Genomic DNA, 13257 nt, shown 5'->3' on the forward strand with positions numbered 1-13257 from the left:
CGGCGGACCGGTATACGCTAATTCGTCCGGTTCTGCCTATGTTACTACTACGGTGGTCCGGTCTGTATAATTACTTACGAGTATTACTTTTAAATTTGTTTATAATATTTGGAACGTTTTAAATTCTTTAAAAACTTATTTGTTGCGTTTGAAAAATGATAGCATTAGCAATAATAGCTATTCGGAGTAAAAATGACTTTTTGTGCCTCGGCTGTATGTCGGATTCGTCAAACGTACAGCCTCGCCGCATAAAGTATAATTTTTCCTCATTATAAAACAATATACTATTCTTTTTAGGTTCAATTTGTGATAACTTACATAGCGCCGTGGCAAATCACTTGGGGATCGGCGTTTCACGCCTTTGCCCAACCGTTCTCTGTTCCTCATTCCGCCATGTTGTTTACTCAAGCTATCCTGTCCGCTGCCTTTTCCACACCTCTCAGTCCATTTCTAGGAAGCGCTATATTTTTTACTTCCTACGTGAGGCCAGTGAAATTTTGGGAGAGAGATTATAATACAAGAAGGGTCGATCACAGGTAACTTATTGTTTATTTGTAGACACTTTTGGTGGAGTTTTACTTCTTGTCAATTCTTCTACTATACGGTTCATAGCAAATAAACTTTTAGTCACGTGATTAAGCTTGGCCGGCACAGTTTTATATATTTTCGCACTTTTGTATATTTTCTTTTAATCAAAATATTTTAAGAAACAAAAATAAATCTATACTAATATATAAAATCCTTAAGTGACTGACATACTGATTAATCACGATCCTGCTCAAACCACTCAACGTAAGAAGCTCAATTTTGGCATACAGGTTGATTTTAGGGTGTAGAGGTTCGATAAAAAGGGATTTTTCGAAATTCCAGTTCTAAAAGGGTGAAACCACCCCTCAAATATTACAATATTTTTTATTTAAAAAACGGTCAAGTTTCCGAAAAAAACGCTTAAACACGTATATTTTATTTTGTTTTTTTACATATTTTAAGATTTTTTAAAAATGTATACAGGGTGTTTCGAAAAATTTGGTCATTGATTAATCACGATCCTGTTTAAAGCGCTTGACGTAAAAAGCTGATTTTTGGAAAACAGATTGACTTTAGGGTGTAGAGGTTCGATAAGAAGGGATTTTTCGAAACTCGAATTCTAAGGGGGTGAAACCACCCCTCAAATATTAGACTATTTTTTATTTAAAAACCGAAAATGTCTTAAACACGTATATTTTATTTTGTTGTTTTACATATTTTAAGATTTTTTAAAAATTTTTACAGGGTGTCTCATAAAATATGACCATTCCAGTAATCACGATTCTGCTTAAACTGCTTGAAGTTTAAAGCTGATTTTTGGCAAACGGATTGGCTGTGGGGTGTAGAGGTTCGATAAGGAGGGGTTTCTCGATTGTTTTTTCTCATGCTGACATAAATGGGAGAAAATTTTATCCAGTTTGTATGTTAATGGAAATTCTTGCTTTGCTTTATCATCACCATTAATTCAACGCGAACGAAGTCGCGTGTACACGCTAGTTAATTATAAATATATAAACAGTTATTTACATCAACAAAACTCACCTTCTTAACAGCACTTAAGGGACATAAAGCGCCTTTACTACCGCTTTCCCGTTCAAAATATTCTTATAAAGTTGCGATGAGTATATATGAGAGCGATGAGATATATCTTAATTATTAGATATTAATACATCTGGTATTATGGTATTCTGGTATTTACCAACTGTTTCTATGTCATTTTTTTGTTAGAATGGGCATAATTAAGAGGGCTACTGATACCGTGTTGTAAAAGTAAGGTAATTAAGGGCTAACTTTTTGGTATTTATTATATATTTGCTAATATCTTCGGTTTGAAAGAAGATATCACGATGCGGTTTTCGCTGACTTTTTAAGTTTTTACTACTCTTTACTATCAGCTAAAATTACATATATACTATCGTATTTAATTTTTTTGAAAAAACGCGCTTTGTTTGTTAAATTGTAAGAAAGCGCCCCCTAGCGTCTACGTTCGAAACCTTATTATTATTATTTTTATGGTATAATATAGAGTAAGAAACGCTCTTTTAAACGAGCCCTCGTTTGTTGGATTCCGATCATCCAGAGAGAGAGAGAGAGAGAGAGAGAGAGAGAGTCCGGAGTTATTAACATTTAAATAAAGATAGATCTAACCTTCCCCCACCACTTTATTTTAGTAGATAGGGGAAAATGGTTCTAACAAAAAAAATCCAAAATTTACTGAAGATTATGAAGCTATTATTTATAGTACCCATTATCTAGGGAAAATTCTGTAAAAATTCTATTTTCTTATTTTCCATAGCAGTTGCGCCGCGCCCTCTAGCGGCCGTTTAACAAACTTGAAAATAATTTCCAGGAATTTCTCATAGCCCCTTTAGTTATAAATATTTTTCGGTAAAAAGTTCGTCGGTAAAAAGTTCGTTTATACGCAGGATGTTTTGTTGATTATAAATTTTTCGGTCGTTGTTGCGGTTGACGTTTTAACTTCGACAGGAACGTTGACCTTGAAACGTTAGTAATAGCCAATAGAAATAATCGAACCGCACCGTTTTCAATCTATAAATCGACCTTAAAAAGAACAATGTTCTACTGCTGCTAGTAAACATTTTAAAGCTTAAAATATTAATTAAACACTATTTATTTTATTAATTTAATTAAACACTATTTATTTAAACCAAAAACTCGTAATACAAAACTAAAGTGTCAAAACGAATGAAAATGTCAGGAAATAAGTAAATAAATAAATGTGGCAACTTGACATTTTTTACAGCAGAGCTACCACCTGAATCCCCAGCGCGAAATTTAAATTCCAGTTAGGAAGCAAGCATTCCATGGTTGGCAACAATGAATTTTAAAATCGCGCTCCTGATTACGTAACTAAAAGTTTAATTGATATAAAATATATTATCAATCACCATCATATGCAATAAATATAATAGAAATCATTAGTTTTAATAAATATATTTTAGCGGCATTTAAACGACAATTAAGTAGAAATCGTCACTAAAATGAAACATATCTTTATGCATCGTTTTTTTTTCAGTAATACACCATTATCATCACACTTGGACAGAAACTTGGGAGCTGATGATAATAATTTGAATTCTATATTTTACGAACATTTAACCAGATCATTACAACATTCTCTATGTGGTGATTTAGCTATGGGCAGGTAAAGTTTATTTTTTTTTATATTGGTGATGTATTGATACTTATTTTAAAAACAATTTTCTTTTGAATTAAATACATACCATGCTAGCAACTTTTACTTTTGGATCGGTATTTACATGTATGGAAGTAAATCGCATAGGGGTCTTATTAAGTGGGAGTGAGAGAAATGCGACGGTGTGCTGTTGCGACGTTGCCACATTTCTCCGGTACGCCTTTCCCTATCAAGTAAAGTAAAATCACGATCGTAAATCGTTTATTTTTAAAAGACTTTTTTTTTCCAAAAGATAACTATAGTCTATAAAATGAATAACTTTGAATTTTGACCGTTATTTTTTACCAACATGGCAAATATAAAAGCCCTCTATCCAAAAAGTTACTGATATTCTTTAAAATGAGTGCCTGAACGAATCAGATAGGTAACTCTTTTTACTTTCGTGAAATAGAAAAGGAAAATTATAAAACAAGTGACAGTTCTTCCTCTTCTTGCAAAAATCAACGCGAAATGTCATAATTGACAAAAGTAAAATGTCATCAGCCTTTGACATTTCTAAATATCAAACCAATGCCGTCTCTAATAGAACAGCCTTGGAGCGAGATTTATGACGTCACGCTAGTTAGATACCACGGATTAATAAATATGTTGTAGAATACACGGAAAACATAATTATTCCTCGTATTTTTGGTTTGTATTTTAAAAATGATATAGTTTATATGAACTATACATAATATACAGTTAATAAATACAATATATATACCTATTTATAGTAATAAATACTTTGGCAAATAAACTATGAACCATACAAATGCATCAAATGTTTTACAATATACAAATAATGAATAGGTACATAAGATAATGGGTAAAATGTAAAATATATTTTAAATTTTGGGGTTTGAAAATCGATTTAATTTAACAAAAAACATTCAATATCTACTAATAGTGGTGTATTATTATTTGCATTCACAAAATTTATATGTATATTTTGCAAGCATCAATGTGCGAAAAATTATATTTGCAAATAATACAATATCATAGAAAAAAAGGCGTCAGCGATGGCTATGAAATGAAGATCGCTGTCATTTTATATGTAAAATTATTCTAAAATTTTTGATTTTTTGGGATTTAGGTTCGGGAAAAACGCTGATTAAGTTTGCATTTGGTTTTTCATTATTTTTTTTTGGTTTAAAAAAAAACGTTATAGCTAACGTTTATAGCCTTCATCAGTGCTGTGTCATATGAAAAAAATGTCGAATGTAAATGTGTCGAATATAATCCAAAAAATTACATATACGAGGAATGTTTTCCATGTATTCTACAATATAATTAATCCGTAGTATCTAACTAGCGTGACGTCAGAAATCTCGCTCCGAGGCTGTTCTATTAGAGACGGCATTGCATCGGCATGGCCCGCAAGTTGCTAACCTAATAAAACTAACACTAGAAAAGCCCGCGGGAACTGTCAAATTCAAAGTTATTCGTTTTACAGACTATAGATAAAATCATTAGATATGTTTTTGAGCATCTGAAATGGAATTATAAGGTTATCGTTAGGGTGTCCATTTTTTATAACAAGAAAACGTCATTAATCGCGCTAATTTAAAAACTCAACTTTTTAACAGATAACACGCGAACTCAAGAACCACACATTGGCACTTTTTTTTTATTTTGAAGTTCTGATCTTTTACAAGATGTTTAAATAAAAAAATCGATAGGCTTTTTTTCCATTCAGAAATTTTAAAAAATCCATCCATTTATGTGCATAGCAATTTTCAGCAATCGTGTAATTTTTTTATTTATAAAGCTTTTCACATAATGTTTGCGAACAAAAAATAGCAGAAATATTAAGAAAGGTTTCGAAAAAAAAATACAATCTCAATAATTCTAATAGCGCGACCACTGTCGAACACCAACTCAATTCCACTTATTTTCACCAAAAGTGCAAGTGTTTCTAACTTGCACTTAAAAAATTATAAGCTATAAGGAAAATTACAACGACTCGTTAATAAATAAAGAAATAAAGTATCACGAGACGTAATTAAATCGTGAAGCTAAACGCATGATGTACACCCTTCTCTAGAATTTTAAGTACTGATTGGGTCAACCGCGACGAATCTGCTATATCCCCTTCCACGTCTCTTAGTAATGTGCACAGTTTCTCGGTTTATTTCATACGTTTGGCAACGTTTTTACTGTTCTCTCTTTGTTCAGTACATTATAAACGCATTGTACTCTTCTTACATACAGAAATCACGACCCAAAACTAACCTTTGCCAGCCCTTAGTATACATATAACTTTATATAATATTAATGTCAAAGGAAGCGATCCAGAATGATTGAATTAGATGGCTATCATAATGGCATAATAATAGCCATAACTTTGCGTGCTTGGTTGGCAATCAATTTAAGAAATTCAAATATTTTTCAGCTGTTAAAAATAGCATCAAAACAAACTAAAAAGTAAATAATATGATAAATATTTTGACAAATAAATAGATTTAGTCGGAAGGTTTAATTTGATTATTGAATAAGTATCTTAAAATAGATAAAAAAAAATATAGGTTATATATTACCACCTATTGCAGTCATTGTTGATCTTCCATATTCTTCTGTTTGATAGGCTATAGTCTAGAGATATTTATTTTTATACAGGTGGGGTCCAGTAAATCAAGGAGATGTTTTCGTTATGGCATCCGATTACCTCAACTGTTTGGTCCATATAATAGAAATGGGCAATGGTTTGGTTACATTTCAAATGAGAGGCTTAGAATTCCGTGGTACTTATTGTCAGCAGAGGGAAGTCGAAGCTATCACTGAAGGTGTTGAAGAAAACGATGGTAAGAAATAAAATAAATTATTAATATAGAAAGCTGTCTGGTGACATGAAGTCTCTGGTTTGAGATTTTCACTCCATTTTTTTTATAATAAAGAAAGACCATAGAGAAATATAAAATAAAAGAGATGTGATTTCCATAGTCAAAAGTAGGCAACACGTTTATCAATTCATCGTCAATTCATCGAAAAGTTGGCAGTTTTACGGAGTTCAGACATGGGCAATGATTTTATATATTGAACTTGCTGTGCTTAATACCCTTTCCTCGACTGTGTTTAAATCACATCATTGGTTACACAAAATATTACAAGTTTTATTTACATTTTCTTAACAGTAACTTAATAATAAAAAAAGCGCAAACGCCACACAAAACGCGAAAACTATACCGGGTGCGCCTCGAAATTGGCTCACCCCTATTACTTTTTTTATTTTTTTAGAAAAAAAAACGGGAGTTGGTATGTTAATATATGACATAAAATAGGATTGACTGACGTATTCAATTGTTTTTGGTCACTTCCTGTTGCACCGGAAATGACTACAACTTTTGATTTTTAAATGGCACCCTATGTATTTTTTTTTGCTTTATTCGATACAAATGACATTCTGGATAGAATGACATATCATATGTCAACTTTTGACATTCCCGCTTAATAAAAAATCGTATTTTAAATTTCAATCTAGAGTGCCATGGCTATATTAAAAACACTAATTCTTAATCAAGAAGCCTTGGAAAAATAGATTTGATCGTCTAATGTTTTTAGTGTCTTGTCCTGGCCAGTTAGAAAATGCCCAAATCGTATTTTTAATCATATCTAAATTTTTTCAAATGGAGCGAGGGTGGCGCATTAGCATATTCGGAAAAAGCATTTTTTTACGAATAATTTGATACCACACACTTGGTATTTCGAGTCAAATTTTCGTTACGAACTGCAAGTTATAATTTCAAATAAACCATATGCGAAAATGTCAAAAGTTGACATATGATATTTCATTCTAATCAGAGAATTATTTTCTATCGAATAAAGTAAAAAATACCGAGAGTGCCATTTAATAATCCAAAGTTTTAATCATTTCCGGTGAAACAGGAAGTGACCGAAAACAACTGAATACGTCAATCAATCCTAATTTATATCGTATACTAACATACCAAATCTCGTTTTTTTAACAGAAAAAATGAAGTTATAGGAGTGAGCCACTTTTGAGACGCACCCGGTATACGTTTTAAAAGATTTTAAAAGTATTTGGGGAAAATACATGGCACAATAGAAATAAAGTTCAAATAATTCGCTGTATGTTTGCTGTCATGTTACTTGTCAATTTTGTCATGATATGTGATAGGTGGCAGGTAGCGCCACTCTGGAGCCCTAACTGAATTATGCTACATTATGGTCAAATTAGACCACTTTTCTAACACTCTCTTTTTTATTTTCTCTATGAATCAGACATAATAAGTATATTAATGCTTCTGTTCTATTCAAAATTCTTTTTTATAGGCTGCTGTTGCTGTGATACCGGCCATCTTCCCAACATGCTCAGCATAAACGCTGCGTTTAGCCAGAGGTGGTTAGCCTGGGAAGTTACGGCTGCCAAATACATTTTAGAAGGTTACAGCATATCAGACAATAGCGTGGTCTCGATGCTGCAAGTTTTTGAGTTTAGAAAAGTTCTAATTTCCTATTACGTTAAGGTAAGTTGGGTCTCAAAAATACATATTTTAGTTGAAATGTTTCGTTTTAGAGTATAATTTTTTATACAATTCGATCTCCTAAATTAGAAGACTGGTTGAATTCGGAGGTGATCAACAAAACGCTTCGGATCATTTGGAGACCCGATTTTGTTGATTTGGATCCGTTTTTTAATTATAACATTGACGAAGACTATGACATTCCGCGCGATGGGATGACCAAAGCGATGTTTTTCCATGTGCATGGTAATTATTTACAAAACATTCGTTTCTAGCCAGTAAATAAATAATAGTCCAAGATCCCAGAGCGCTCAGACATAACTTATTTTCACAGGGATGAAACCTTAGGTTCTCAGTAGTGCTCTCATGTGCTTTTAATACCGGCGTGTTTGTGGAGTTCGCCCTGTGACACCTTGGCAGATACTAGGTGAGAAAGGTAACTAGAAATAAGAGTTATAACTTAAATTTGTATGGCTGATTTGTATGGCTGTTGTAGAATATTACTATTACTCTTTAAAGCTCCACAAGAAATTAATGAACTTTTTTTACATGTCTGATTTTTACACATACTTTTATTACTTTTTAATGTGTTTATATTATTTGCAACATTTGAAATTGTTTAAAAATTATTTGTGAAGGTTTGAAAAAAAACATGTTTTTTTCGAAGTAAAAATGACTTTTTGTGTCCCGATTGTAATGCCAGACTCGTTAACGCTCGTCCATCAAATGATATCGCGCTGATATTTACGGCTGAATATTTTTTTAGGGGACGTTTGGTCATTACAATTTGTCTGACTGATTAAATATAACTTTATAATAGCTGTCTTAATAACATTATGTAAAAATCAGACATGTAAAAATAAGTAAAGTTTACTTATTTCTTTTGGAGCTTTAAAGCGTCTGATAAAAAGTTCTGGTACATGGAAAGTGTCTGATACTTTTGATACTACTTCAGAGTAATATTCTACACTATACAGGATGCTACAAATTTGAGGTACGAGCATTGGTATCTCGGTAATCGTAATAGATATGAACATGGTTAAATTGGGGCAAAGTTGCGCTTTGGGATGTTCACCAAGATGCCATAAAAAAAGTTTTAAAAATTTCAAGGATTGCTGAGTTTTTTTGGAAAAAATTGATTTTTTTGAAAATAAATTTTATTTTTTCCTGTCGTTACTTTTTAGAAAATCAAAAAACTAATTGCACATTCTCTTAGCCATTTTATTAGGGCTATCTGATAGTATTTTTAGATTTTCAAATTATCTGATAATTTTTGAGATACAGAGGCGAACTTAATTTTTTTAAATACGGACCTGCATTTTTTATTTCAGATTTTGAAAGAACTCGGTCTCGTGAGTACAATGATATGCAACACTTAATATTTTTTTTTGTTTTGACATTGGAACACAATTTATTTAAACTAATTTCAAGTCCGGCTCTGTTTTTTTTTAAATATTTAATCTATTCATCGTTACAATATTGATAAGCTTTCAAACTTAACAATGACATGGGGTAAAACATTGAATACGGAAAATCAAATGCAATAAAGTAATTAATATAAATATAATATAATATAAACAGTCAAATCATTTTCTCGGAAGATGGATTGGAAATGGTAGAGCAGTATAATGTACAGGGAGGTTCCTGGACCTATCGCCAAGGGGCTACATTATTTAATGTCATTTTTAAAAGTCAAATCAATTCATCTCAACGTTTACAATAAAGAACACAAAATGCATTCGGAACTATAAGAAGAAAGTTCAAGGAGCTATAAACAAAATTGAACGAAAAATAAATTTGTGCAGTAGGGAGGGTGGTAACCCTTTCGAACATGCAGAATATTAGAAACTAGTTTGTAAAAGTTGATTTATTTATAATAACTACGATTAATATTATACATATTATTAGATCCCACACTGAGATTTCAAATTCACAATAAAAAAGTTAAAAATAATATCTTTAAATTTCTGACCTGGATATTATTTATTTGAATCTTCCAATTAGCTCGATTTTCCTTATTCAATGTTAATTAGCGCTAATCAATATTGTTGCCAAAAAAAAGTATTTAAATTTCTGACCTGGATATTATTTATTTGAATCTTCCAATTAGCTCGATTTTCCTTATTCAATGTTAATTAGCGCTAATCAATATTGTTGCGATGATTATAATCAGATTAATTAATTTAAGAAACCAGAGTCGGACTTTAAATAATAATTAAATAGTTTTGTTGCTGTTAAGGTATCCAAAAGAAAAAAAAAGTATAAAGTGTGGCATATCATCGTATTCAGGAGACCGAGTTCTTTCAAAACATGAAATAAAAAATGCAGGTCCGTATTTAAAAAAATTAAGTTGGCCTCAGTATTTCACAAATTATCAGCTAATTTGAAAATCTAAAAATACTGTCAGATAGCCCTAATAAAGTGGCTATGAGAATGTGCAATTAGTTTTTTGATTTTCTAAAAAGTAACGACAGAAAAAATTAAAATTTATTTTCAAAAAAATCAATTTTTATCCAAAAAACTCAGCAATCCTTGAAATTTTTAAAACTTTTTTGATGGCATCTTGGTGAATATCCCAATACGCAACTTTGCCTCAATTTAACGATGTTCGTATCTATGACGGTTACGGAGATACCAATACTCGTACCTCGAATTTGCAGCACCCTGTATATATAAAAATCAGCCATACAAATTTAAGTTAGGTAACTCTTATTTTTAGTTACCTTTGTCACCTGGTGTCAGCCAAGGTGTCACAGGGCAAAACTCACAAACACGCCGGTATTCAAAGCACATGAGAGGACTACTGAGAGCCTAAGGATTCATCCTTGTGAAAATAAGTTATGTCTTATCACTCAGGGATCTTATTCTATAATAATAATGATCGATATCATTGTCGATCAGAACCTGATAATTTTTTAATCTAGTTAACATTTTCGTCTATGTAGGTGACTGGATAAATCACTGCTTAGAGAGGAGAGGAAACCATTCCAAAAAACAACGAGTAATTTTACTGTGTTTTGCTTTAAGTTTATTAGGTCGACGGGCATTGGGGGCTGTATCTCACAATATGGTGTCTAGTGTCGAGTTTTTCTTATATGGTTTACACGCTTTGTTTAAAGGTGAGTATATAAAGTGATTCACGGCGATCGATGACACGTTTATGGAGAACCGGCGCAATAGATTTTTTTTGAAAATTTGGATTTTTACATAAAGGCACTTGCTCCATCTTTCTAAAATATTTTCAGCATTACAGTGTTGCCACTTCATTCGAAAAGTAGTAGCATCTTTTTTATTTTAAATGGAACACCCAGTATATTATTACATTTTTGGAAACTACTTTCATATCTCATAATTTTTCTATTACACTGACCTATCCCTATCTCTAATAGTTTATAAGATAATAAATAAAATGGGTAAAGTTGACAAAAACATGATCGTGAATAAGCATTGGTAAAATCATGAATTAAACATTTTTAAAGTTGGAATTTGGGTTATAAGTTAACGAATTAAACATTTTTAAAGTTAAGAATTTGGGTTAATAAGTCGGTATATTCGATCTGTCTAAATAAACCGATTGGCAATTACACAGAGAGAACAAAAATATAATTTATTTCCGTTTATTATAAAATTACTCAAATCTTTGTTATTTTAAATTCAACCCTATGTATATTATTCAAAAAATCAAAAGATTAATAAAATTACTTTTCAACGATATATCATGTTCGTATACCTTAACCTTCCGGTTTATTAAGTAGAACTATTTAAAAATTAATAATACTATTATCATAGTTTCATTTCAAGAATTTCGTTACCATGACAATTTTAGAAATTTACCACGTAAACCTTTGAATAAGAAGACTAAGGAAGGAGCATAATGCTATCCATGTATTCATGCATGGTGAGCGGAAAAAGCACTCTAGGGTGGGGATCCTTGACAGTTCTGTTTGACGATTCATTTGACACATTTGAATTTGATTTGAAATTTTGTGGATTTGTCAGTCTTTACGGAGCTTATTTTATGTTATTTATTGTTTTTTTCTACTACTGATAGTTGTATAAAGGTAGTAAATCTAGATGGAAATTGTGGCAGAACTTAAATTAACAGTGACACTATCGCGATTTATCGAAAAAGACTCTCAAATAGTTGGTTGTGTAGCGTGCGGTAGATCTCGGCAAAAATTGAGTGAAATAATGGAACAACTTTTCGCTAGTAAGTGACTATATAATATACATACGTGTAGTAAACCGATCATTTATGAAATTCACTTAAATTAACTAAATTATATATTTTTCTTGCATTTTAGCTTTTATTTATTACTTCTCAAAGATTAGATGTCAAAGAATTTAGATACGTTAATTTGACTTACCTGCTTCAGTAGCGTATCGGATGTTAGTGTTAATAAATACTTATTATATTTTTATAACAATTTGAATAACTACCAACATTTATTCACAACGTAAAATAAAACAACAAATTATTGAGTCTACCCCACGTCTACCCTACATCATAGTTTTACATTTTTTAACACTGATAAACCGGAATTTAAGTCGGCCATATTTGAGGCCCATCGCGGTGTACCTAAGATTTTTGATATGCTCCTTCCTTAGTCTTTTTATTCAAAGACGTAAACTCATTGATACTTATAAATTTTGAATATTTGTCATGGTAACGATTTTCTTTAAACGAAACAATTATACAATTAACAATTATTATCTTTTAAATGGCTTTACTGAAGAAACCAGAAGGTTTAGGTAGAGGAACATGATATATTGTTGAAAAGCAATTTTATATAAAAATATCTTATCAAACCAAACCAAACCAAACCTCTAAAGTACAACATTTCTATGAAAAAATAGCCACTTTCAAGCACTTTAAATTTGATTTGATAGTTGTAAAGTCTTGACGTTGTTGTGAATAATATTTAAAATCAAGATCCAGGTCTTCAATGACCAATGAAAATTTATTTCCAATTTTCAGGTGATTTTCGTATTACTTGCCCACGTGATGAGTGGGTATTCACCGACATGGACCTGTTAAAAACGGTGGTAGCGCCCGCAGTGCGAATGTCCTTGAAGTTGCATCAAGATCACTTCATGTCTCCAGAGGAGTACGAAATTCTTCCGACGTTGTACGATGCCATTTGCAGGCACGAGAAAGAATTGGTGATTAGCCACGAAGGAGATCCTGCATGGAGGAATGCCGTGTTAAGTGGGACGCCTAGTTTATTGGCGTTAAGGTATGTCTAAAATAGTGTTATTAAGGATTCTGTGAGTCCTTATATTTGAACACATGATTATGCACTTAACTAATATCACTAGATAACTAAAAACTATTAAAAAATACCACTAAATATGACAGTATCTATTAAATAGAAAACAAATTTCTTGCAGTATAGGTATATATAATAAAATTATATAAGGATTCTTGCTACTTAATTGCTGATATAGAAATTTAATTCTACGCTGTGTTTGTCATAATGTGGATCAACCTGCTCTCACTACCGGTTTCGGAGCCCTACTCCATCATCAGGTGAGCTTGGGCAGATCCACAAA

At 31.7% G+C, this 13257-nt stretch overlaps 1 protein-coding gene across 1 annotated transcript in view; it reads left to right on the plus strand.

The window, feature by feature from the left end:
- LOC115888121 (pecanex-like protein 1) overlaps positions 1 to 13257 on the plus strand; it is a 68734-nt gene that overhangs the window by 46600 nt on the left and 8877 nt on the right. Inside the window, exons 21-27 of the mRNA XM_030907705.1 lie at positions 298 to 536; positions 3065 to 3193; positions 5840 to 6024; positions 7514 to 7707; positions 7758 to 7950; positions 10650 to 10823; positions 12683 to 12941. Of these exons, the coding sequence (XP_030763565.1) occupies positions 298 to 536; positions 3065 to 3193; positions 5840 to 6024; positions 7514 to 7707; positions 7758 to 7950; positions 10650 to 10823; positions 12683 to 12941 (1373 nt within the window). The remainder of the gene's footprint in view (positions 1 to 297; positions 537 to 3064; positions 3194 to 5839; positions 6025 to 7513; positions 7708 to 7757; positions 7951 to 10649; positions 10824 to 12682; positions 12942 to 13257) is intronic.

This window comes from Sitophilus oryzae, unplaced genomic scaffold, assembly GCF_002938485.1.
Source record: "Sitophilus oryzae breed Bouriz unplaced genomic scaffold, Soryzae_2.0 scaffold_684_pilon_pilon, whole genome shotgun sequence".
Lineage (NCBI taxonomy): Eukaryota > Metazoa > Arthropoda > Insecta > Coleoptera > Curculionidae > Sitophilus > Sitophilus oryzae.